Raw genomic sequence first — 27618 nt, 5'->3', positions numbered from 1 at the left:
TATTATATATATTATATATATATATATATATATATATATATATATATAAGAAATACTATATATTACTATATTACCTTGGTGGAAAGACAACCACACTCATTTTTAAAAATAACTGAATGATGTCCTCTGTTTTATGGCACCATCTTCTGGTGTTGGTGCTGCTTCCATCCATCTTCTCTGTCCCTAGCTTGGTCTGGTATCTAGCTCAGAACACTGGGATGTGACTCCCATAACAGCCTCAAAAGGCTGAGCCCATGCCTATCCAAGTAACTCATTCTTTTGACCACATAAGGAGGTGAGACAGCCAGGGAAAAATGTTCCTTTTGAAGGATTCAAGACTCACTATGGTATAATAGAAGTATAAACTTGGGGTTTATAGCCTTATAGCTTCACACTGCATAAGGAAGAGCTAGCCTGTGTACTTGTCCCAAAAAATCTTCACACATTTAATTTGAAACAATTGTTAGATAAAATGCATAGACAATCTTCAAAGTAAATACTGGAACCCAGCCTTCTCTCTTTCAGATGAAAGTGCTGTAAGGCAAAAATCCATGCTTTCTTCCTCTAGCCTAATCAGCCTTCATTTCTTCACTTTGGGATGTCCCAGCTCCAGTGGAAAGAGGATGAATGCTACATCCTCACCCAAAATGACGTGTGTCCTGGGAATCCTGTTATCAATGAGATTTAACTTTCCTCATCTGGGGATTGGATGCAGATGTCATACTTCAGGGGAAAATATTTTAATAATGAAGCTCTTACAAAATACTGCTTTTTCTTCCATCATGGTCATACTAAAAGATCTTAAAGGTCTTTTCCAAACTAACTGATTCTATGATTCTCTGTTTAGAAAACTGTGAAGCAGTTAGAGTATAATCAGGATCACAGGAATACACATCATCCCAGCAGAAATTCCTTTATTTAATAACTAACACTTAGATACAATTGACAGACTACTTTGTACATGTGGAATGGAGGGAATGTACTTTTCCCATTAAGCATCTAAGTCATCTCTTAAAAGAGAGAGCCTGTAAAATTTCAGATGAACACAATAGTCATTAAATATCTTGGTGTCTCTCAGAGTAACATACTCTCAGTTTCAAATGCATTTTTTGTACTTGTTTGTGAGTGTGTGTGTGTCTAAGCACATATTTGAGTTGGGTTTCTAGTGTCTAAATATAAGCTAATTTTAATAAAAAGTTTCTAAGACAGAAGGTAATTTTTTATTGTTGTTGATTGAGGTTTAGTAAAATCTGAATTTAAATGGGTCTCCTCAAATTTTGTAACATGGAGAGTTCACTGGTTTTCAAAGTCAGACTGAAAACCAGCACAGATTTCCTGTGAAAAATGCATTTCCTGTAGAATGATTTTTTTCCTAACATATTCTCAACAGTATCTTCAGTTTTAAAACTTCACAGTTTTAAAATGAAGAATATGAATTTAGCACTTTGGTGAGAGTTAAGCCAGATGCTGAAAATTGCTGGACTGTTGAAGGAGATCTTTTTGATTAACAAACTTCACTTCTCTGTTTTTCTGTATTTTTGTCCAAATTCTGATTTAGTAATGACAGAACATTTGATTGCAAAACAAAACGGACTTTCTTTGGTTTATGCAGATAATAAAGACAGAGAAAATCCATGTTGAAGTAATTGTTTAAGATTTCTAAGCCTCTCCCCAACAGAACTGCATACTTAAGTTTTTGCTCTACAGTAATATTTTTGCAAGCAACCAAAGCCAGAAGAAAGAGCCCCATTGAAGAGTAGAGATCTTTGCTTTTCTGATCACATCAATTTCCAGTCCTAGATCTGTCATCTAGCACTAGATATGGCCCCAAATCATGGGTCCCATGATCAAAACTGGAGGTGAGTTACATTTAGTGATAATTCAAACAAAATTAAAACTAATCACATCCAAAATAAATTTAATTAATCAAATGCTATTATAACAAGACAGTACATGTGCTATTCATGGTAGTAGCTGAATAAGAAACAGCAGTCCATTATTTTGTGGTCACCAAAACCAGATTGTTACAAAGATTTAACAAAGACAACTCACTGGTAGTACATAGAAGCTTAAATCTAGAAAAACAACTCAGCTATAGAGAGAAATCCAGAGCTCATAGCCACAAAATGGGATCCAGAATGGTGTTTAGGGACCATGACTCCCAGTACAGTGCAAGAGGACAATTAGGCACTTCGTGTCTTGCCTAGAGACAATGAATAGGAAACACAGATGGTGAGATGGGTCATGGCTTCTCTCTGGAGAAGCAGGCACTTCAGCCCCAAGCAAGTGACTTTCTCCACTGGGCATTCAGACATAAAAATGCTTTCTAAAGCTATTGTATTCAAAGTGACAAACCCCACTAATTTCATTTAGAAGCATATTGGAGGAGAAATAAAAAACATTTTCAGCAACAACATTTTGGAGTCAAAGCACTATTCCAGAGAGTCATTTTAGTTCTTAAGGGATTGTAATCCTGATCTCCTCCTACACATCAAACTACAGGCAGCTTTGCTGTGACGGCTGCTTTGGGTACTTGGTACCTCAGAGCCAGGTATACAAAACTGCCACATATGTGCTCTTTATCAGGTCTCTATAATGTTTCTGAGTCGATTTTTTTTTATTTCTTCCACATGAGTTGAGATCCGAAAGGGTGGGTTTCAAAGATTGCCATTGTTGATAAAGCATTTATACCAGTGTCATGTGCATCTAAAAATGTAGGAAATGTACAGCTGAGGACAGATCTGTGAATCTACACAAATAAGAGAGAGCACAGTTTTACCCCTTCTTTTCAGCCTTTGAAAGGCTAAAAATAAGCTAATAAATATAAAAAATATTTTGCATGCTTAACTACAAAATTTCATAATTTATAGAAGTTTTTCTAATATATATTTTATTATCACATATGTACAACAGGCTGGCTTTCAGGAATAGCCTTAAAAAGCATAAGCAACAGAGTAGTTCATCTGTGACTTTTATAATGGGCCATAAATGTTTCAGAAGAATGGTCTGGCGAGGAATTTCTTGACTCATATTTTGTTCTGCAGGCTCTGAAAACAAAGAATGTGCATGTATTTAACAATAAACTATACAGCTTTTGGTTTGAACTTTGGCTTAATTGAAATCAGTGGCAATGATGAACACTGTGGTATAAAATAATCCCCTTTGTTGTTATTAATGCATTGTTCTTCCATTTTCTGTATTCTTTAAATCTGAATTTTCTTTATATGCTGATATTCCTGTAACTGCAAACCTAAAGAGAAAGCCTCTGTTCCCATATATCCTTGACTTGCCTTTTGCATTTTTCTACAATTCTTCTTTGATCTGCCTCGGAATTTAATAATGCAATTTGACTCAATATCCCTCCCACTATATATAGCTCCTGCTACATCATGTTCTGTTACCAATCATCTGACAGTGTAATTCTTGAAATCTGGCCATTTAATTTGGTCCAAGAAAATGTACCATTTAAGAAAAGACCATGTTCATTCAACTAAGTGAATGCACATTTCTGTTTTCTTACCAAGCATTGGTGTATGGGCAGTTTCTCATATAGAGGGAGGGAGGGAGGGAGGGAGGGAAGGAGAGAGGGGGGAAAAGAAAGGATGGCAGGGACAGTGGGTGTTGTTTACAGACTCCTATGAGCAAAAATGGCATTTGGCAAGAATATTAGCTACAATAGCAGCATTCACTATTTGGTTTCTAAATATGCTATAATGCTGCATATTCTCATTTCCTTTTTGCATTACCCCTGCCTGCTATGGGGCTAGGAACATAGTCTCACAGAATTTTTGAATTCAGATTTCACCTTCCCCTGCCATGGGACAGGAAATGAAACCTCCCAAAGCCTGGGATCTCTGCATGAATGGAGGGCATTGTAGATACATATCGTATTTCACTCTTCCCTGCTGACACCCACAATGTCAGTTCTTTCCATCACTGGGGCATGCTGGACTGTTTTTAAAGACAATCATAATGTCCACCTTTTAACTAAGTCAAAACGTTTTATTTTCTGTTTTTCCAATTTCCTAGAACCAGTGATTAATATCCCTATCAAATTACCTGATCTTTAGGAGAGTCAACAGGACTATTCCTAGGATAAGAGCTATGCAGGAGGAGTAAGCAATAATGTAGACAGTTTCACCTAAAAATAAAAACAGAAAACAGAAATTAAAAATTTGCTATTTTAGTAATAAGAATCAGATTTGAGATCTGTATTGGAAATAATACACATATGAGCAAAATTAGCTATCAGTTTTGACAAAAGTCATTAAAAGGAGGGGAAAGACCTGTATGTCAGTGGTAGCAATAATTCTACCTTTGCCATTCTGTCCAATGTAATTTTCAGACTTCTTTTAGTAAATACCAGCTCCAATAGCACTTCATATGTATAGCAGTATCTTTCACTCTGCTACAGGGGAGCAGCTCATTAATATGATTTTTATTTTGGAATATTCTCCCTATTGATTTTAAAATGTTAATTTTATTCTGTGTATCAGAGCAGACTTGGCTTTTACTTATCAATTAGACTTATTTTTCTTTTTCAGATATTACTGTAATTACAGTGTGGAGCAGTACTCCACCTAGAAACAAATTAACGTAAAATGGGATTTAACAGTGTTTTTCTGGGCCCCATACCCCTGGAGTTTCCTTTTTCTATTAGGTTTCTCACCAAAAAGTCACTTAGGTGGCTTATGTGCTAAAAATTCCAACTGTTGAAAAACAGAGCTGTTACAAATTTTCTTTTCCAAAGGAGGAGTAATTCTTTTTCTTTATTGGTTTTGATCATATATCTGAAGGAAACATTTCAGTTGAGAGTGAAATATAAGCCCTGGACACGGGATGGAAGAGGCATACCAATGCACAAATGCAGAGCCACAGGCATAAAACATGAGACCTTTCTGTGACTTTCCTGTTGCACTGATTCTGTTGTCTTTGTACAATCAGATAAACTTTGTTCATATAGGAATTCAAATGCAGAGGGCCCTAGCTGCTCCTGAGCTTCTCTGTCTTACAAAGCCAGTGAAGCATTCCCTAAGGAAGGGATGGATCTCTGGACTCATCACTGAGCCCCTTATCTGGGCTGTGAGAAGGCCATCTTCTGGTCTCTGAATAAGTTATCAGTTCCTGTAGGTTCCATGTCTTATGTACATGCACTCACAAACCCTAAATGAGACATTTCTGTGTACAGTGCCTACATGCAGCAGGTGTAGCATATCTTATAATACAAGCACAAGTGGTGTGGATGCTGGAGCAGCCCTGGAGAGTTGTGCTGTCCACAGCAATGAAAACAAGGAGCTGGTGTTGGACCTGCCTGGCTTTCATTGTAGGATGGTGCTCACTTTTTTCAAAAAACTACCCAAAGTTCAAGTTTTCCAACGTAAGAAAATGAAAGCAGTGAAATGAAAACCACCACGGTTTTCACAAATGGAATGAACATTCCATTTAATCCAGTAACTGACTGAAAGATACTTATTATGGTGAATTTTTGAAGAAAGAGGGGTGAGGTCTATCTTAGAGAAGGACTTCTAATAATGTATATTAAAAACTACATCAGCAGTTGGTCTAGCTCTCAAGTTACAGCATTTTTGTAATATGATGGGTTTTAGCAAAAGAGTAATTTGTAGGCCCTTTTTTCAGTTTCTGAGTCTGAATTGTACATGCAGCTATTTTTGAAAACTTTTTACAAGCATAGGAGCAGTTGTAGGGGCAAGTTTCTTACTTTTTTTGAAGTGGAAAGTGACTTTCACATATATTTTAGGCAAATAGAACCTTTTAAAGTATGTCACCACAAAAATTATTATATCTAACAGATTATATATTGTACAGTCATGGATGGTTAAAAATGGGCTAATAAATTTTCAACAGAACATTGTGATCTTTTTCTTATTAAATTTGTAAAAGGTGCTTCATTTCAATCAAACAAAACACTGAAGTGAATTTTTTTTTCTATTTTTTTGACAAAAGCTGAAAAAACGCTACGTTTTTGATAAATTGCTGGATTCAGTTGCGTCAGGAACAAAGAGGGATTTTGGTGAATCTTACTCTATTGTGGATCTACCTGCTTAGGTATAGCTAGTGCATATTCATTGAACAAATTAATCCCAGCCTCTGCTCAGAGGTTTCTTGGCTACCTGCAGCTTGTCATGGGCTTTTTTCTACATTTATAAAACTGTCAGACTGACAGTGTTTGATACCTTACACATTAAAGTCACTGGAGCTGAACTAATCTCAGTTCCCACAGCAGCTGGTATACTTACAGATAAACTCTGCCAATTACTTGTTTATCAAAACACTCTGCTCCTCAGCAGGAAATATATGATAACACTACAATTTAAGATGAAATTTCAACAGTTTTGGATCAAGTCAAATTTTATTGTATCTCACAAGAATAGGGTAAGTGTTCTGTATTTCTAGCTTTCTCTTCCATAAACAACCCACAACTTAGCCTTAAAGCTCCATGGTGATGAAAATAAATCCTTATCTTCCCACACGAATCATTTTTCAAACCAAAGTGCAGGAAGCAATATTTTAAATTATTTGGATCTGTAAAGTCATTGATATCATTTGCATAGGATAAAGCCAAAACCAGGCTGAAGATGCATAATTAGGTAGGCATATTAGAAGTTTAGAGAAGTCTTATTTGATTTATAACTTTTTGATACTGTTTTCAAAATGAGATCAAATTCAAGCTTACAGGAAAAGCCTTATTAACTTATATGGTTCTGACTCTGCCCACATCACATCTTGTTAATAGAGTTGTATCAGCCCGAAGATGACTCTGTTGACCTACTCCCTCCTGAGAGTGTGAATGTGTTTAAATTCACTCCAGATTTTTACAAAATCCTGGTATCGCATTTTTTACACCAAACATGGAATAATAATCTTTCAACTTCCATGGTTCTATTTATTTACAAATATATTCAAATATATGTATATAAGCTTAGATTTATTATTTATTGTGAAAGACTCCTTATATTAAAGCAAAAATTATCCAATGGAGTGATTTGCAATGCTGCTGAGTAGAATAGAGAAATCTAACTGGTTTTTTGAACAGTAAGCTAGATTTTAAAGTATAAGCCTAAGAAAAAGCTGAAGACATCAGCTGATGACTGAGTTTCTTCTGAACATGTTTATCTGTGGAAGGCCATTCATTTCATCTGGTGAAAGAGTTCCTTGTATCTTTCAATTACTAATTAAAGGATTTTTCTGAGATTTTAATGTAGACACATCAGTAGATTTTATCTTGTGTTTTTCAAGCAGAAAATAGCTAATAAGCAAATATCTTCAAAAGCCTTCACACACTTGACAATTTAACTGTTTTGCCTCTATGCCCTGAATGCTTACTGGCATTTGATTTCATTAAAGATAAATATTTTGTGAAGATGATAACTCCCTTTTCAGACTGAGTAATGCACATTTATTAGCATATGAATCTAGGGCACTGAGTTAGATTTTTGGCAGTGGGATTTATGAAACAGTTTGCAGTGTGGTTTTCACCATCAGGCAGATATCCTGAATCAAATTCTTCTTGACCTGGCTTCCTATGAGACTTTTATGGCTTAAAGTTCCCATCTCATGTACATGACAGCTACAATAGAAAGAATATTTTACTGAATGGTTTAGGCTGGTCAACATCTTTTTATTTTTCTAAAGCCATCCAAAGTTCTTTTAAGACTTCAAGGAAAGGTTTTTGGAAAGTATTCAGACTTCAATATGAACAGAATTAACTGGGTGCAGGCTGCTTCTTGCAAATATTTATCTGAATCTCTGAGTGAAATGTAAGATGCGTTTTACCCACTGAAAGGGTCTGCAGTTAGAACTAGTCACAGGGGTGCAATATCTCATATTTTGCATTTTCTCACTTAGTGCAGTGTTTCTTGTATTATGACTTGCATTATTTAACCACTAGAGTCTTGTTCCAACTAGGGATTCAGGCTCCCTTTGTAATCGGCAAGGAGAAAATACTTTCATCAAATGCAGTCCAAAAAGATTGGACTACTCTTCCTTTGAGGGTTCCTGACTTTCTTCTCTGGCTACACAGAGCACTTGGATGACATGCATGATTCCTGAGTAACTTTAATGCTAACACTACAGCCAAATGCTTAGTTATGCACACACAGGTCTCAGAAATCCATTCCCTTAATCCATTTTTATATCCTTTTTATCCCCTATACAGGTTGCCCACTTCAGCAATAGTTGAAGGATGGAGGGGTTAGAAGTCACTGCATTTTCTATTGAATGCAAAGATTGAATTATTTTTTTCATAGTTAAAGGTGTTCTGTAGGAACAGTTCTGGGAACTAATTTGTAGTATTAGTCTGGAGAATTGTAATCTGCCCTGCACAAGGTAGAACAGATCATTCTCATTAGAGGTGATATTTGTGCATTAAGCTCTTTAGAGTTCTCACTCTAATTGGGCCCCTCAAAAAGAAATATGAAATAATATTATTTCAGTAATGAAAACATTTGTATATTAATTCAATATCCTTTAACTTTATGTTGTTTAATTTCTTACTGTAAATGCATGGAAATAAAAACAGTTGCAGTTTTTCAGCCCATGGGATACTGTGTGCCCTTCTGTTGTGTAAGAAGGTAGAGTCTGTTGGAGTGTAACATAAGCCCCTTCTCAGACCACTTACTGTGGCTTCTAATTTTGTTGTTGTAACTACTACAGAAAGTCGAGAGAGATAGAAGTAGGTGTGACATCAAAGATAATAATTTGTATTACACATTATGACTACTACTCTCTAATGACTGTACAGAGAATCAGGCTCTGGCAGGCTTAATAGCTTAATTTTCCCCAATTATAATCCAGTGATTGTGAGACATCTATTTCAAAACCATTTGTCAGTGTAATTGGTTTAGTCTGATTAAATTTATTTTGTGGATATATAAGCTAAGCCAAACTGGTAGGGGGATTTCCAGACCAAATGAAGGAGCAACAGGTCGAGCCCACTTGCCTGAACCCACCCAAGGAGAGCAGTGCTGTGGAAATCATGGGGTGACTTGCTCAAACTCACCATTAATTGCAGAAGAATGGAGCTGTGCCCTGGAAATCTTTTCCCCTGGCATTTCTGTATTTACCCAGTGAAAATCCATCTTTTGAATAGAAATTTGACCTGGATATTGGAAAGAAAATATCCATTTATAATATTACTTTAAAATACTAATATAAGTGAATATTGATTGATATTTTGCTAATAGTCACATACTTTACAAAGGAAGCTATTTAAAAATCTTGTTTACTGATATTTGATGAGCAAATTGAAGGAGTGCATAATAGTTCGTCCTTCCACCTCAGTTCTTCTTATGGATGACAAGCATGCTTTGAAAATATTCTCTGCCACAAAAGAGCTTAAATTCTCTTTTCACACAAACTGTTTTAAAAATAGGCCCATCAAAATAATTGGGTCCACCAAACCAATAAGGAAGTGGTGAGAAAGGGGTAGTAGTCTGAAGTAATTTCCACAAAGCAGAGTTTATTCTCCAGCTGCATTGCTAGACCCCAACAAATTTTTTCTGAAAGGTTTGTCCTCTCAGTGGGCATAATTTCATGAATATATCTGAAAATGCATATCTTCTGTTGAAATGAAAAATAAGAGGTTTGCTTAAGTAGTATAGTTTACAGAGTAGAAAGCTAAATCATACAAGTAGAAGGCTAAACCATCTGCTCACTCACATGAACAGCAAGATGAGGAATTTTTGTAATATAGGAAAGGCACACATTTGCAGCATGGAAGACTGTCCAAATAACAATGGACTAAACGTACCTGTAATTTGGGTTTACTTCTGTGAGATCCAAAAGTACAACCAAAACTTAAAATATTTTGGAAACCTATTTTTTTTCTTTCCCTGACTGACAGTTTTTCTTATTTCTGTTGAGACAGGGATCTTACACTGGCAATGATCCACACTGTGCTTCTACTTCACACAGCAGTAGTCAGTCACAATTCTTGCCTTTTACTGAGTCTGCAGCAAATGCAGTCCTGTGAGCACAGCCTCGAGAGCAAACACTTGTAGCAAAGGCAGTGCCATGCAAGGGTAGGAAGATGAGATGGTGTGAACACTGCTGCGGGTCTGTTCACACCAGTTCTAGAGGCAAAGACACCTTTCTCAAACCCTGAGTATTCACCTATTCAGAAATATTTCAGTTAAAGATCACTGCCATTGCAAGAGCGAAAGTCAGCCAAGGCTCACCACCAGGCCAGAGGAGTAAGTCAGCACATGGGGTTGGGTGGGCACTGTAGAGCAGTCACTCCACATCTCTGTACTGCCACACAGAGAATGGCATTAAAAACATGCTGTATAAGAAAACCCATAATCATCACCACCATCACGCTTAGCTGCATTACAACTAGACATCTAGGAAAAAAAACAAGAATAACAATAAGCTGGAAGTGGTCTGTAGAGTAGGTACTGGTCCACCAAAGGCTATGGATCCCCAAGATCTTTTTGTTTAAGAGCCAGGAAATTGTTGCACAACACAAGAAATGTAAGCTTCTGTTCTTTAGTCCCAATTAGATTGGAGGAGTTTCAGTCACAAAAATCCTCAGACCATTTTATCCTGAGACTGCTTCAGGGAATGGCAAAAGCTCGTCAGCAGTTATTTGATTATTCAGACATGAGGAACAATTTTTTGCTTTGTAGGTTAAGAAATAACTAACACAATGATGTGTTCACTCATTTGGATTGTTGAATTCAGCCCTAAAGCAAGCAAATAAATAATATTCATCAGCAAAATCACTGCCAGAAGTCTCAAGTCTAAGTGTGTTATGTTATCACTTTTCCAGGGGAGTTATAAAATTTTTAATATTTTCTCAGAGTCTGGATTTGAGTAATGATTAACTAAAGAGCAAAGTTTCAGCAACTTGATTTTAATTTTTGGGTAGCCTTTGAGTGACATGAAAAAAACAACACCCTAATCAGTGGTACTGTTTTGGTTTCTAGAACTAAAATAGTAGCTGCTTCATTCAATGAAATGCATGCATGCAATCCATGTATGTTTTCAAAATACTGTCCATCAGGTAAAACTATGAAAGAACCATTTCTTTTCATTGAAATCTTTAGGTATCATTACTTCTCCCAAGTTAGTTTAAGAATATATATAAAATTGTAGTATACATGTAGAAGATAGCTGGTATAGGGCATGATGCACTAGTGAGTAATATTTTCTAAAAGGATTTATATTGCAAAATAGTTGGTGTGATAAGTCAGAGATTTGAGAAGAGATTATTCTGGTCTTTGATCTGGTTGTTGGACCAGATGTTTGCATGCAGCTAGAGCACTGAACCTTCAGGTTCAGTTTATACTGCAGGAGACCAGGAACCAGCCTATGATAGAAATACACTCATGATGTGACACATAACAAAATAAGTGGGGAAAAAGAGGAGCTTTGCTTTAAAGGCACTTTACAAATTCAGACTAAAACATTCATATTTCCTCCCATATTTCCATTTATTGCATTAACAAATTTTTAAACCAAAGGCTTGGCAAGCACATGTGTATTTAACAAAAATATTTAGCTAATGAAGCACATGAAAGTCATTACTGGATCTGAGAAAGTACCTATAGTTCATCTCAACTACACCCAGTGTTTTTACTGAAGACCAAACCCTAAAGCCTGCTTTAAGCAATTGAAGCTATTTTCTGCGGAATTAATTCTGTTGCTAAATATGTGTAATGTTTACTAATATTCAGAATACAAGAAGAAAATAAAAAAACCCTAAATGCTACTTTGTATTATTAGTAAAAACAGTGTACCAAAGTACTACATTAAGCCAAGAACAGGATGACTTTGGACTTTTCTAATCTGCATATTAATATGGACTCTAGAAATTGTTTATTTATTTCAGAAAATTCAAGTAATGAGACTTGTAGTCAATTTCATTGGTTTACTACTATAATAATTTTTTCCCACACCAGAGGAAGAAAACTCTATGTCCAAATTTTCTTTTGATTTGTGTTTTAAAAAACCCACAGCTACAGATCCTGCTGAAACCAGTGGTAGCAAAGATATAGCAAAGATTTGATGTAAATTAGGATCTTAATTCTCTTTAAAACTAATTATTCTGTAAAGTTGTAAGTGTTACTCACGTAAGTCACTGAAGCAGGATTTGCTGTGCAGCATGTGATGGAAGAGCTCACACAAAGGCTGCTCCACAGGAGGCAGATTTTGGCAGGTGCACTCCATGTGCAGCATCGTGCCCCAGCTGCTGACATAGGCTGCTTTGCAATCAGCGTTGGCAGAACAGGACATATCATCCTTGAGTAAAGTTTCAAGACAAGCTTCATCATTATAACATTTTTTTGTCACACGTCTCCAACACTTTGACCGAAAAGTTGTGTATTTTTTCCTGGTAGGGGAAAAATAAAAATAAAGAAAAACAAAAGAAGTGCACAATGACACTTTAACAAATGTGATTTCATAAACAGACATTTAATGAACACCACTAAAAGAGAGTGTATTTCCAAAGTACCACTTAAGCCTTAAAAGTCACTGTATTCAGTGATAGCTGTCATAAATTCTGCTGTGATGTTGAGAAAAAGCAACTGCACTTCTAATCAGTACCTGTTTCCCAGAGTCCAGAAAAAACAGTGTGAATTCCAACAGTCTCAGAGACTCAGAGAAGAAATGTGAATACAGGAATTAGACCAGTCATCACAATGAAACCACACCAGGTGCTGTTCTAGTGGATCCGTTTTTGAGCAGTGTGAAGGAAGAATAAACATTCAACTTATTTTGCATTAAATAATCTACATCCAATGTCAACCCCTTGGGCCCCCAAATGCTAACACAAATGTCAAAGGCTCAAGAAAAAGTACAACTCAGTGAACTTAAAGATAAATTGATAGCAGAGATACATTGCATGAAGAAAAAATGTGTTACCCAGTTCAATAATCTCAAATTATTTCCATTTATTTGTTGTTAGAATGGAATAAAATGGGCCTTCAATGCACTGTATATGACAATAGAAAATATGCATTATAAATTAACTAAAAATATGTATATAATTAAAAATATATCATATTAAATTTCAGGGGATAATAAATGTAAAGTCTAGTATATTTTACATTAAGTTATTAAAATATTCTTCCTTAATCTTATAGATTGGTTATTAATTTGCTATTGATATTCTGTAGGAGCCACAAGCATGTCAGATGGAAAAGCATGGGCAGTTGCAATACTGGCTAGAAAATTTTTGTAAATATTTTCATTCCACAAGCAAAGGTTTCAAAGCAGATACCACCACTGTTCTAATGGACATTAACCTCCTGATTTATGGATTTGACTAGCCATAATTCACAGACTAATTTTGCTAATTATATGCATTTATTCTCAGTGCCAGGAAACATTAGTGTTCCCAAAATTATGGGAATTCAACCATAATGACATTACAGGTCTATACATGTACAGATATACATTTATAGCCCTTTGGCCATTCTCACTGACATCAATCTGAATAATCTGCACGAAACCAAAACCATCTCTTGTCCTCCTAGTTTATTGACTGAAGGTTTATTTGAGCACAACTTTGAGGTAAAACTCAACTCTAACCCACAAGGTGACTACACTGAAAAACAAAGCGGGCCAAATGACGATCCATAAAAGGAGGCAATTTAGTTGAACTACAAATATGGGTAATCCTGTTGCATGTTTAAATTAAAAAAAAAAAAAAAGAAACTTTGAAAAGGCATTATCCTTCATGAGTTTGGTGGTCTGATCATGTTTCAGGCCAGATTTTTGAAAGCTTTTTCTGAGTATCCTTGAGATGAAGAGAATAAGATAAAAGTTTTTTGAACAGGCCAAGATGGTTGCATGGCTGTTGGGTACAAAGGGTCAGACTCTGCCCTCGAAAGGTAATTGCTTTTGCCAAACAAACTTTGTCTGGTCTGCTGCACAACTTGGGCAAATTGCTGCAGGGCAAAGGTGCAGACAGGCAGGTGTTATCTGAAGAGCGTGGTAATGAAAATATGCAATAGCATAGTTTGTTCAGCAGAAGTGGTGTTAAGCGTCATGATACAGGCAGAAGAAAAGTCCACATTAGATTCTAAACCTTTCTGAAAATTAATCACTTCAGTTTACTTGTGGGATTACTTCTGGAATTACCACAGTTGATCCAAATATCTGTGAAGATGTCAAGCCCAACATATACAGTGCAGAAAATAATTTTGTTATAGTTGGGATATATAGAGTATAATAAAAATTGTTTGACTAAATCATTATTAAAAAGCACCTTTATGGGCAAAATACTTCCACTCACCTGCAGAATTCATTCTCTTCACACATGTGGATTACATTCAGACATGATGGGGTTGGAACTACTGTAACTGCACAGGGCTTGCCATGGAGAAGTTCTTTGGCTCTGTGACAGGATTCATCATGCTGGATGCAGTCACAAAATATCATCATTTGGGCAACTTCAAAAGGCATGTTTCTATAGAAGAACCTTATGGCTGCTTGACATCCTTCCACGTTGCACTTCTTATTTACTAAGCAAACTTTAAGGTACAGGGACAACTGTTTGTTACACACTTCATCTTCAACACACTCCCTGTTCACATCCAAACAGCTCCTGTTTGTTGTGTACACTAAAACAAATGACAGGTTTTAAAATAAAATCTCAAGAAAATTTTTCTCAAGTGATGACTGGTAGGTATCCTGTCTACAACATTTCCTGTAAATCAAGCTTGAATCCCAAAACTCTGATTCAGCTCTTCCTTCTTTCTTACTTCTTTTAAGCCTGTTGAGCAACTGCATACTTTTTTCTTGCACTGCTTGCACTGCTCACAAGCAATCCTCCTGAAACAGCTGAAATCTTCAATGTGTAGTCTTATGCCAGTTTAAATAATAAGTAATGAAGAAGAGAATACAAATGGCATTCTTGTGCTTTTAACATCAGTTTAGGTATTTTGAGACCATGAAATAAACCTTCCAAAGATATCTAGAAAATTCTAGACCCTAAAATGCTTATGGGATAAGATTTGTGTCTGTAAATCTGACAGAATCATGATAGCTACTTGATTTACATTTGCATTACTTGATTGCTACCTGTTACATTTTTGGGTTCTTTACCCAGTGCCGTAACTGAAGATATGTTGGATCTATTAACATCCTGCTCATGCATTTGAATGAAAAGTATTAATTTTAATCTGAACAGACATTGTACACTCTCTGGAAATGGAGCTGAAATTATTTATTAGGATTCATAAGTAAATTCAGACTTACCTTGTTTGGAGAGAGTAGATAAACCCCATTGTAATTTTGTTTCCATACTAATATTTTCTAGAAGAAAAAGATACAGGTACAGGCATAAATTGTAAATAATAGCTTTTTAATTTTAAAATATTGGCTGTCTTGCTGGCATACTGTGAAGAGTAAAAATAAACAAGAATAAAATAAATTAGTTTGACCAAATAGAACCCACTAACAAATTCTAAACCCACTATTGCATTTATTCATAAGTTTTGGAGTAAAAGCACAGTTTATCCAAGTCTGATGCTAACATTTTTTACATAATTATAGATCCTATGAACTCAAGAGTTTTTTAAAGCTTCTCAGTGTATTATAAAGTGAGATTTCTTGTGAATAAATAAAAGCCAGGGGCTGTAATGTGTTTATCAGTTTCCAAGTTCAACTAACTGCTTCACATGACCTAAAGTCAAGGCTGTCAGATAATTGCTATTAGAAAATTATTTTTGTTGGTCTTACACTGTTTCTAGTTATAGTGAAAAACTAGAACTGACTGATTTATCAAATCAGTCAAATTTATCAAATTTAACTGACCGGTTGTATCAAATTAACACATTGAAGAACTACAGTATTTGCACTCAAGCTATAATTTTCTATCAGATTGTGAATTTATTTATACATAAACCTCCTAAAATGATCTTGTTTCCAATGCTGAATTGAAAATGGGCAAGAAAACCTTTTTCATAGACTGTGGATATTACTGCTATGTACAAAAGCATTCATGGAAGAGCACTAACCTGTGTCAGCAACCAGATCTTTCTCACCGTCAACATCAGCATTATAGTCATCATCAATGCCATCATTGTCACTAGCTCCTGAGGCTTGGTTCTCCTGAGAGTACTGTAAGCAAGGGTTGTTAAACATTCCCTTCCAGATCTGACTGCATCTCGCCTGAAGCGGCTCTGAGCACGTGCACGTCCCCAGAGCTGTTCTGCTCAGCTCTCTCCAGGCCAGCGCGCAGTCCGCAGGCAGCGCGGCGCTGCAGGCGCCGGCAGCTGCCCGGCACGCCCGCTGGAAGCCGCGGAGCGCGGCGGAGCAGCGCGGCTCCTCCCGGCAGCGCCGCTCCGCAACGCCGCACTCCAGCTCCTCGGAGCGCCCTTGCTCTTCAGGGTTCCGGTGCTGCCCAATGCTCAGTTCAGTGTCCGACCTTGAGAAAGACTCCAGGTGGTCTGCAGAAATAGATACAAAATAAGTGGAATGGATGAAGGATCATCAACACAGCACAAAAACTCAGGAAAAGGGTACTTGTCTTAATGCATTACAAAAGGTGAAAGCCCTAGTTTAATTTTGAATTGTGTGCAAACACATAATCATTCCAGAGTCTTACAAACTAATGAAACTTCCTCATGTCTACTGTGTGCTGTTACCTGTATAGTACAGTCCACTCTAACAGTTCAACTGCAAAACAGCAGTAAAAATCCTCACTAAAATTTTAACCTCACATAATTTTAACTACCTAAAATTTGGACATATCATGGATTATCACCTTAAGCAAATGCATCATTTTAAAGAGAGAATGACAATTCCAGAAAATGGGTGATTAATTACCTAAAATAGCAATTTAAGTTAGACTGAGAATTACTCCTGAAAGTGCCTAGCAACACCATATGCTATCCTTTATAGTTAAACTCAGCACTACTCTAAATCCATCCAAACTTGTTTCTATAGCAGTGAGAAATGTCATCTCAATTGGCAAAACAATATAACATTACACCATTTTTCTAGAAGCAAAAGCAACTTGACATCCACATAAGGTTTCAGATATCCATCTTTCTTGTTTGAGGCAAGGAGCTTGGGGCAGATCAGGATGTTATTATTCTCTCTTCAATAAGGCCATATAGTCTAGTACTAGATGAATGTCTAGTCTAGTACTATGATGAATGCTGTGTGATGCCAGTAGGGTGTGATGGATCAGTGCCAGGAATCACTTTGAAACTCATTTTGCTGACTCTCATTTACTGGCTAATTTTATCTCTCTTGTGTAGCTTTTTCATTATGCCAGGAGACTTTGGACCAGAAACTGCAACTTCTTCATGTACTAAGCAATTCTAAATTACAGTGATAAACTTTTTGCAGGGATAAGAGTTCTCAGAAAAACAAAAGTAAATTGAGTGAAGCTCGGCCCATTGATTTCAATAGAATTTTTAAAATATGCACTCTATATGTTATGTACAGCTTTATGCAGGTGGTGACTATGATGGTTTCACACATCCAGTAGCCTCTCCTAGATATAGTGAAGGTCCTCCTGCAACACAGTGTGACACAACTACACTTCTGTACATCCCTATTCACTCATCCTCCCATTCAGAAGTTCCTGACTGTGTCTATATACACAACCTAGATCCACTGGCTCTCAAATTTCCCTGGGCACTGAGTAAGCCTCAACACACATTGTGTATTCACTCTTGCTTTCCAGTGGATTCAACAAGAGTTTTAGAAGCAATTTTAATTTCTCACATGCATTTTGTTTGTGGCATTTCTTTCATATGCCTGCTGGAGCACAAATACCACAGAAAAGACAAGAGTAATTTTTTTGGGGGCATTTATCAGACTTGAGACTATGCAAGGAAAGTTGAATCCACTTAAAATGGTGGTTACAAAATTACTGGGTTTGGTCTTCAGAATTACGACTTTATGTTTAGTTACCTTTATTAATGCTGCACAGTTTCCCAAGTAAAGTTGTGATGCTACAGATATCGTCTGTAGTGCAGACACAGTTTCTAAATTCTGGGTATTCGTCAGCCAGGACCTGGATTACTCTATTACATCCAACAGTGTCTTCTGCCTTGCATCTATTACCTAGAACTCACCATTAAAATTATAATTTCATTAATGCTTATGAATGCTTAAGGGATATGGTTACATAAAAGAATTCAATTGAAGAACAAAAATAATATGCTTTGCCAAGAGAAGACAATTTGTCATGTTTTACAAATTTTAAATAATATTCAAAGTAATATAATAAAGCTGTGGACACAATATTGACTCCTTTTATTTGATCTAACCTGTTGCCAGAAAATCTGCTCTCATTTACTAAGTACATAAAACCTTAAACTCACACCTTTTATTTTATGCAGGTAAGGCACTGAGACCAAACTAAAAAGGTGCCTAGGAGTGGGAGGGGCACAGCCTGAACTGAGGGAATTATCTTGGTCCTGTGTAGTAGAAATAAGGTGCCTGGTACAGGGACACAAACACACAGTGCAGGCTTGAGGCATAACCTGTGATATAGTGAGGGACAGGACACAGAAGGCAGACCCAGCCCATGATAATGGTGATGAGAACCCCAGGCTGAGAAGATGCTTGCTCTGGGTCAGATTCTCTCTCTCATGTGAGGATGGTCTACAAATGCCATTTGGATAGTCCCTTGAACCTCGACCCCACAGAACAACATCACTGCCTAAGTTTAAGAATGACAACAAATCTAAAGTAGCCCAAGAATAGTCTGATTTTTAGGACTTTTAGAATAAAATTGAGGGAGAAATTAACATTAAAAAAATAAATGTGCAGAAACTTTAGTTTGCTGGCCCAGTTTCAAGTCTGTTTGCATGTGCACTTGGACTCAATGGTAAAGACACAGAATGTCAGGTCATATTTCCCACATATGTGTGGTGAAAATAAAGAGCGTGTGCTAGTTTGTGGTACAAAGGTAAATCAATCAACCCTCTATGACCTAAAAGCTTTTCAAAAATATTATTATTATCATAGTGGGATTGAGTGCATCCTCAGCATATTTGCTGATGACACCAAGCTGTGTGGTGCAGTTGGCACTTTGGAGGGAAGGGATGCCCCTGAAGGGACCCTGACAGGCTTGAGAAGTGAGCCAGTGCAAATCCTATGATGTTCAATGAAGCAAAGGACAAGGTCCTACACCTGGGTTATGGCAATCCCATACACACCTGCAGGTTGGGCAGAGAAGGGATTGAGAGCAGCCCTGTAGAATAAGACTTGGGTGCAAAGGTTCATGAAAAAGCCATCATGAGCCAACAGTGAGTGCTCACTCAAAGACAAGTGTGCCCTGGGCTGCATCAAAAGCACTGTGGCCAGCAGGTGAAAGGAGGTGATTCTACAGCTCTACTCTGCTCTCATGAGGCCCCACCTGGAGTGCTCCATCCAGCTCTGGTGTCCCCAGCATAAGGACATGGACCTTCAGGAGCAAGTCCAGACAAGGGCCAGGAATCTGATAATAGGACTGAAGCTCTTCCCCTTCAAGGACAATCTGAGAAAGTTGGGGCTGTTCATACTGGAGAAGAGAAAGTCATGTGGAGACCTCACAACAACTTTCCAGTATCTGAAGGGGCTTAACAGAAGCCAGAGAGGCTCTTTGTAGTGACAGAACAAGGACTAATGGGTAGGAACTGAAAGAATAGAAATTTAGGTTAGATTTTAGGAAGACATTTTTTTACTGTGAGGATGATGAAACATTAGAGGTTGCTCAGAGAGGCTGCAAATGCCCCATCCCTGGCAATGCTCAAAGCCAGGCCTTGAGCAACCTGGTCAAGTGGGAGGTTTGCCAGACCATGGCAGGGGGGATTGGGACTAGATGATCTCCAAAGTCCCTTACAACCCTTAACATTGTATGATTCTGTGATTTATTATTGCTTAAGAAAGTTATACATTACTTAAGTATGTTATGTGTGAAACAGATTAATTTAATTTAGATAAATTTTATTTTGTGAAAGCCATGATCTACCTTGTCAAAACAGGTACGTAGGTCCCCAAACCAGCTCATTTCCTCTCTTTTCCTCATAGATATTAAATGTCTGACAATATGTAAGAGAAGCAGTATGTGGCTCACAAGATCCAGCCAGGTCACAGGGCAGCTGAGGATTGGTTTCAGTCTACTGAGCACACAGGCTGATGTCTCTGCCCTGTGAATGGTGCTGCCTGGTTCCTGCCTTGCTGCTTCCCCACAGGTGTGGAGCAACAAAGACTCTGCACTCAGTAAAACTGCAAAGTGTCAAGAAGTCCTGTGTCACCAGTGCCATGGGCAATTTTTGATGTGATTTTAAAATCACGTGTATGTTGTTGACACAAATAGCAGTGGAAGGCAGTGGAGGCAAAGCTCTGCAAGAAGAAACAGTGCATTTTACCAGTGCCTGAAGTTATGAGAATCAGCTATTCCTGACTTCACATCACTGTCCTGATCCCCTTCTAAGGAGGGTTTGTGGGATATATCAAATAATGCACTACTAGTGCAGAATGTCACAGGCCAGCAAGAGCTGCAGGTCCCAGCCTCTGCTCCCACTCCACCTCTTGCATCAGCAGGGAAGGAGGTGATGGTGGCTGGGATTGCCTGTATCTCTCTAACCCCATCTTCAACTTTCTTTCTGCTTTTCCAGAAGTAGATCATGACCCCTGACCCTTAGCCCTCACAATTCCAGAAGCCAAGGAACTCAGGAGATTTATTGAAGGTCACAGACATAGGACACTCCCTGACCATAAAAATAGAATGGAAAGGATTTGGTGACATAGCCCATGAAGATGAGTGTGTGGATATTCTACTCTGTATTTTATCAAATAAGCAAGAGATAACAAAATAATTTCAGGAAAACATATTCCAGTAGAAAGAGAGAAATAAAGATCAGGAGGGACTTGTGTAAAAATTAGCTTATCCACAAAATTTATGACTGTCTTTTCCAAGGTCCAGAGTAGACTTCAAGGGTGAAGGTGCGTAGAACCAGAAGAATCAACCCCCATACCCCAGTATATTTTGTGCAGCACCCCAGCCTCACTCAGTTCACCTGTCCCCATGGCACTGACCAGTCATGGCCAGGAGTCAGGGGCTGTGCTCAGTGGCCCCTGCGCTGGGATCTCACTGTGCCGGGTCAGCCCCTGACGGCTGCAGGGCTGCCAACATGCAAAGGGCACAGACAGAATCAGGAAGCACATCAGATTTATGGGGCTCCCTTGCATGACTTCTTGAAAACTGTGTAGAAATAAGCTATTATCAGTATTGCTCTGTTTGTACATGGTATTGATTCAGCTGTGGCAAACAGCAGAAAATATTTTATTACTGGTTTTCAATTATTGTTGATTTACCAGGGATTAGTTCTAGGTAATATATTTTATCTTATACGCATGCTTCTAAGGCATTAAAAAAAAAAAAATTGCTCTCTCAACCTAATGTTTGGCGGCCATTATTCATAATTTGACTTATTTATAGGTACATAATTCATGTACACAGGGCCAGAGATAGAAGCATGACAGAGTAGAAGCTAACACTCCCAGAGTGATAATCTGCTTTTGCTTAATTAGCAAAAGTCATCTCAGTGGGAATTGAATTTGAAGACTATGGTGTGAAGTTTTCTTCTCTAGCACTGGTGAGACCACAGTTTGGATGGATCTCCAGAGATCCCTCTAACCTCAATGAGTCTGTTATTCTAAGAAAAATAAACTCATCCAGACCTAATGCAGAATGTGATTCCTTAAAATTTAAGTGATCTGAGTTGTTTTTTTCTTTCAAAAGCTTTTTCTGTTTCCCATTCACAGAAATTAAGAAAATTAATACTTATGGTTAAATCAGAGTTCAGAAATGTCTTTTTTTTTTCACACTGTAATAACAGAAGGAAAACAAACAAATAAACAATCCTACAAAGAGACCATAAAAGCTCAAACCTAAAAGTCTTCATTCTGCAGTGCTGAAAATCTTTTGATGTTTTCAAAAACAAAAATTTTATTTCATCAAAATGTAATATTTCTATCTTTTCTATCCTGATCTGGAAGCTGATTCTTAGACATTTTCACACTCTGTTTTTTGTTTGTTTGTTTGTTTGTTTGTTTTTTAATTTCCACCATATTTTGGCCAGAGAGGTAAAAGAAGGATTAGACCCTGAAGATTATAAACTGAGACTCTGGAAATGCTGCTGGAGTAGTGGGGAAGAAGTGATGGAAAATTTGACAGGAAAAGGAGTGACTTAGGTAGTAGCTTGGAGAGTGTTCCCAGACCTGCACTGAAGAGCAAAAGATGGAGGTCTTGATAATGTACACATTTGACTTTGAGGTTACAGTCTGACAGACTGATTTACTGAACTCGTACCCCAAAGGAGTTTAATTATAATTTGTTGTTAGGTTTTGCATAAAGAAGCTAACAAAACAATATTTACCCCCTTGTCTATTGCCTCCAAGTAACATGTTTGCACTCAAAGGACATTTCCCATTCCTACAGCTCATCCATGAAGTTTCTAGACCTGCACATGACAGACAGCATAATGTTATTCTTACTAATTATGCTGCTGGTAGGTTTTCTATCACTGTTTCTTGGGCTGTCTGAGAGGTACCATCAGCTGTCTGACTGGATTTACATGCTCTGGGATCATGGTACCTAACAAGCACATTAAGTATAATTTGTTCTAGACCTGACACAATATCCGAGTGCCCTGCAATGCTGGAGAGTCCTTGCCAAAAGCTATTATCCTAAGGAAACCTATAAATGCAAATCCAAACAATCAATCACAAGAATAATTATTTCTGGAAGGTTTCTCTGGCCCAGTTACAAATATCATTAATATCAGTGAATAAGTACATAGGACAATAAGAGAGACAAATGTCATATTATGGGACAGTGTCATACATCCAAAGGGGGGCCACAGAAGTAATCATGTGTCCCACTCCATCTGGCTGCAGGGTATTAAGATTAACAGGCTACTGCACAAATATATATCTTTGTGGGAAGTAGTCCTGATGCTAATGTGTTCATGAATCATGTGAGAGAAACAAATTCAGCTTGTTCTGTTTTGATTCTAGAGAGCTCATTTTTAGGGCACTTGAGACAGAAAGTACTGCATATTCCAATATTTTTTTTTCCTAAACAGCAGCCATATCTTTTGAAACTGTTTCACATCACAACAGAACATGGGCCGAAACTCAGCTGCTTTGGGAACTAACTGTTATATTATCATGTATTTTTCATTTACTTCACCTGTTCTTAAAAGTATTCAGCCATCCTATGCAAAGTAGATAAGTGTCTGGAAAAGAAGACACTAAGAAAGACCCCTAAGACAATTTTCTACTCTAATTATTTTAAATATTTTCTTGTAACTTAGGACATTTGGGACATCAAATACATGCAACAGATCAGACAGACAGAGGCATTCATTCAAGTAGCTCACAACAGAGGTGAATGTTTTATCTGTTTCTTATTCTAGTACAAGAATTAAACATTACTCTAAGTTACTACATTGTTTTGGGTATCATGTTAGATTATAGAACTCTTAATTAAGGGACCTTCAACCCCTCTGCCATTGGCAGGGACATCTCCCACTAGACCAGGTTTCTCAAAGCCCCATCCAATCTGGCCTTGAGCACTGCAAGGGAGGGGACAGATCAACTCCTCCAAATTGTGTAAAACAAAGTTGGAACTTCTTTTCCAGTTGCACAAAGGCTTTATTTAACATATCCCACAAGACCCTAATTTCTACTAAATTCAGACTCAATTCAGACTTCTTGAGTTGATTTAGGCTCTGACTTTGTTCATAGTTCAGAAATATAATTTATCACTTTCTTGAAGAGACAGTGTGATTATTACTACAAGTAACATTGGCCATTGAAAAGGATTTCAGAAGCTCTTTTGCCATATTTTTTCTCTTTGAAATCTCACTGACTTCATTCAATTACCACAGCAATATTGTAATAAACTATGAATATGCAACCATACAGCAATTCAAAATTAAGCTATGTACACCATAAAGAATTACCTGAAATATTGCAGGCATCTTCAACCACATTCCAGACACTTTCACATCTGTTTCCAGCATGAATACATTGCTCCCTCAAGTGTAGACAATCAGTAGTCTGGACAGTAGATATACATGTGAAGTAAATGAACAACACTGTAAAAACAGAATATAAAGACTATTTAAACCAGTAGATATTGTACTGACCCTTTTCCTTTAAATATATATTTGAAAAATATAATTTACTATAGTTTTTCTATAGATTCACATTTGCTATCAAATTAAATTTTAGCAGAACAAAGCTTTTCTTCCATTTTGCAACTAGAAATTTAAATTTAAATGTTCAAAGTTTCAGTGTGGCATAATTTGCATTGGTTTTACCTCAGTATTATAACAGCAACCATAGCTATATATGACATGGGTACATGGATATATAGAAATTGCTGCAGTTCTGAGATCCAGAATAAATTACAGAAAGGAAGACAGTAAAAAATTCAGAGAAAACATCATTTTATTCACATGAAATCTCACCACGTTAGGCTGTTTAGGAATTCCTATTAATAGAGTGTGTGAAAGAGATTCAACAACTACACAACTGTCAGATAATAAATGTGATTTTATTTTATAAATACAGTACTCTTCACCCTCTTTATTTTTACTTCACAGATGCATAATTTCTTGAAAGTAACCCCCACATGTATGTCTTTATCTGCTTTCCTGAGTGCATTGAGCCTGCTAATTACATTAAAAAATTCTGGAGGTTTCAAGGCAAAGAATTTTAAAGCAGTCTGTGACTTATCAGTAGAAAATTAAATTGCCTTATTAAGAAAGGATAAATCAGCTGAATTTTAGCTTTTTCATTAACATCCCCATGGTAAGACTATCTCTAATTTGCAATCATGTGTCTTTATTTTCTATTAAATTAAGTTTCAGTCACTGATTTCAGGCCTTATTAAACTACCTGCTGAACACCTGATGTGTTTTCTTTAGTTGTTGAAGAACACAGCATCTCTCTGACAAAATACCTTTTTTTCACTCCCTGATGTTCAGGTAAGTTCATGTGGAATTTGAGTGATTTCCAGCATTGTTTAATCCCTTGAACATCATTTGCAAGAGGCATGAGATATTGCTTCGGGACTCTATCAGAAGAAATTAAATTTTTCCAATGATACATTTTAGAATAAGAAATTATATATCAAATCCCCCTCTTGATACCCTCAAAGAGCTGTTTACTGTTTAGAGATGATGCCATCCCTTCTGGAAATTATTTGCTAGTGATATAATAATGCTGCTGTCAATAAATATGAAGCAACATTTAATACTTTATAACTGACATGTGCCACAACATCTAGTGTGCCTATGAGACAAAAAAGAGGCCACATGTGCTTATTATAGCTGGTGCTAATCTTTCCTCAATTGTGCATATTCCTGGCAGTTCTCAGATCTGTGCAGGACTGGTGGTGATTTCCAGCCTGAAACACTCCTAGGCTGTGTCTGTTCATCAGCCTTGAGGACACTGATAGGAACAGCTCCTCTTGACCTTGAGGTATGTGCTGTGGCTCTGTCCAAAGGGACAATTATGGCTTATTATGACAACATTTTACTTCTAGGACTGTCTCCAAATGTCATTACTCAGGATTTATTCAGATGACAGAAAAAAAAGTTGCCAAATATCTTACAGGGCAAAATGACTGCATATATAAAACAATACAAAATTATAAACCCACAGATTTATTAAGGTATTTTGCTAGAATAAAAAAAATATTTTGCTGGATAAAAAAAATATGTATTTTTTAGGTTCTTACACAACAGAATATTTGCTCATCTGACTAGGATTCACAGCACAAAGTCTCTGTGCTCTCTTCCTCATATTCAGATAGTTTTCAAAGACCAGTGTCTGAAACAGTCAAAACAGGACTGATTGCATAGCCTTCCTGCTACTTTTTAGGGAGTATTTCAAACTGCTGCTAATTTTGAACCTACCTGGAAACTGGCCCCAAAAATAGGAGATGATGTTTTCGCAAGATAAATAGCATGATCTATGATTTAAGGCACTTCACCCAAAGAAATGGCTTCTTTAGCTCTAATGACATATTATGGATGGGTCTTCAATTCCTCAGCAGTACAGAGGGGGTACACTGCCAGAAACCTACATGAAACAAACTGTCCTATATGATTTTAGAGTCCAGGGCACTGTAGCTTATGCAGTTCCTTAAACTGACAGTTATTACCTTAGTTGCTCACTTTACTTGTTTACTCTAGTGTTTGGAATACTAAGTGATTCTGCATTGAAGAGTTGAGGGCACCTAAGAGTTAGCTTGTAGCTAAAACTTTCAGAGGAATCCATATTGACAAGAAGACATACATTTAAATTTCTACAGATGTCTGTATTTTTATGCAAAGGCCTATTGATTCACTGGGTAGGTGCAAAATTCTCTCTTCTCTGTAGAATTTGGTGCTTAAAGTTAGCACCTTGAATTTTCAGACTGGGAACTGAGGAATGGAGGAATTACATTTCCGAATTCTGCAAATAATGTAAATAAGTAATAATGAATATTGGGAAACCAAGTTGTGGTTTCTATCCAGTGGCAAGAGCAATGGGATAACAAGCTCCAAAGGCAAAATGACAAACAACAACTGAATATACTTTGAATGTAGTTGAAAAGTGATAAAATAACTTTATTTTAACAAAACCTGGGGCAGAACTCTACCTAAGAAATACTTTTAACACAGAAATATAAGTTTAGAGTAGTGGGATGTTAAAAAGAAAAGCAGCATGTATACACTATATAGTGAGGAGAAAAGGAGAACAACAAAAATTAAAACATACTTGTCTCATCATATTCTCCTGTACCAAATCTTTCTGTACCAGCTTTGTTGATTTTCCCATTTTCTGCGCTCAAACCCAAAGGAAGTGTCAGCGGCACTGGCAGCACCCAGCGCTCCCCAGCCAGCAAACAAGTGGCTGCTCATTCACACCAGGCGTCCCATCCGCACTGTCCCATCCGCACTGTCCCGTCCGCACTGTCCCATCCGCACTGTCCCATCCGCGCTGTCCCATCCCCGCTGTCCCATCCGCGCTGTCCCATCCCCGCTGTCCCGTCTGCACTGTCCCATCCCCGCTGTCCCATCCACGCTGTCCCATCCGCGCTGTCCCATCCCCGCTGTCCCATCCCCGCTGTCCCATCCGCACTATCCCGTCCCCGCTGTCCCATCCGCGCTGTCCCATCCCCGCTGTCCCATCCCCGCTGTCCCGTCCGCGCTGTCCCCGCCCGTGCCTCTTCCCGCCGCCCTCCCGGGGCTCCCAGCCCTGGGGCCGAGCGGTGCCTCCAACCCCCGGGCCCCGCCGGGAGACCCGCGGGAGAAGGAGCCGTGCGGGAGAAGGAGCCGTGAGGAGGGACGGAGGGAGGGCAGCCGGGGGCGCGGGGCGAGAAGCGGAGCCGCCCGGAGCCGCCCGGAGCCGCCCGGAGCCGCCCGGAGCCGCCCGGAGCCGCCCGGAGCCGCCCGGAGCCGCACTTACCGGGGCCGAGCAGCGCGGCCATGGCGGCGCGGGCGCTGCTGCTGCTCGGCGGGGCCGCAGGGCCGGAGCGGGGCCGCCCCTTCAGCACCGGCCCGGGGACAGCGCCCGCCGGCCCCGCCCGCCGCTCCGAGCGGCTCCGGGCGCGGCACGGCCGGGGCAGCGCCGCCCCTGCCC

The 27618-nt window shown here is 38.2% G+C and overlaps 1 protein-coding gene across 4 annotated transcripts; it reads right to left on the bottom strand.

Moving 5' to 3' along the window:
* Positions 1-897: 897 nt before the first annotated feature.
* Positions 898-27618, bottom strand: GFRAL (GDNF family receptor alpha like). 4 transcript variants are annotated; one of them, XM_085574664.1, is made up of 10 exons: positions 27445-27618; positions 23946-24080; positions 17896-18054; positions 15987-16418; positions 15226-15282; positions 14261-14588; positions 12093-12352; positions 9020-9118; positions 4060-4141; positions 898-2203 (listed from the first exon to the last, which is right to left on the bottom strand). In XM_085574664.1, the coding sequence occupies exons 1-10, from the start codon at positions 27464-27466 to the stop codon at positions 2146-2148; spliced, it is 1632 nt and encodes a 543-aa protein (XP_085430790.1). In that variant the 5' UTR covers positions 27467-27618; the 3' UTR covers positions 898-2145. The 4 variants fall into 4 exon arrangements, with proteins under 4 accessions (XP_085430790.1, XP_085430789.1, XP_077638493.2 ...); XM_085574663.1 differs by having other exon boundaries at positions 898-3047; positions 27445-27613; XM_077782367.2 differs by having other exon boundaries at positions 898-3047; positions 17896-18048; positions 27445-27612.

Source organism: Lonchura striata, chromosome 3 (genome assembly GCF_050655825.1).
Source record: "Lonchura striata isolate lonStrDom1 chromosome 3, ASM5065582v1, whole genome shotgun sequence".
NCBI lineage: Eukaryota > Metazoa > Chordata > Aves > Passeriformes > Estrildidae > Lonchura > Lonchura striata.
The sequence above is the reverse complement of the archived record's forward strand: the minus strand, read 5'-3'. Positions and strand labels throughout refer to the sequence as shown.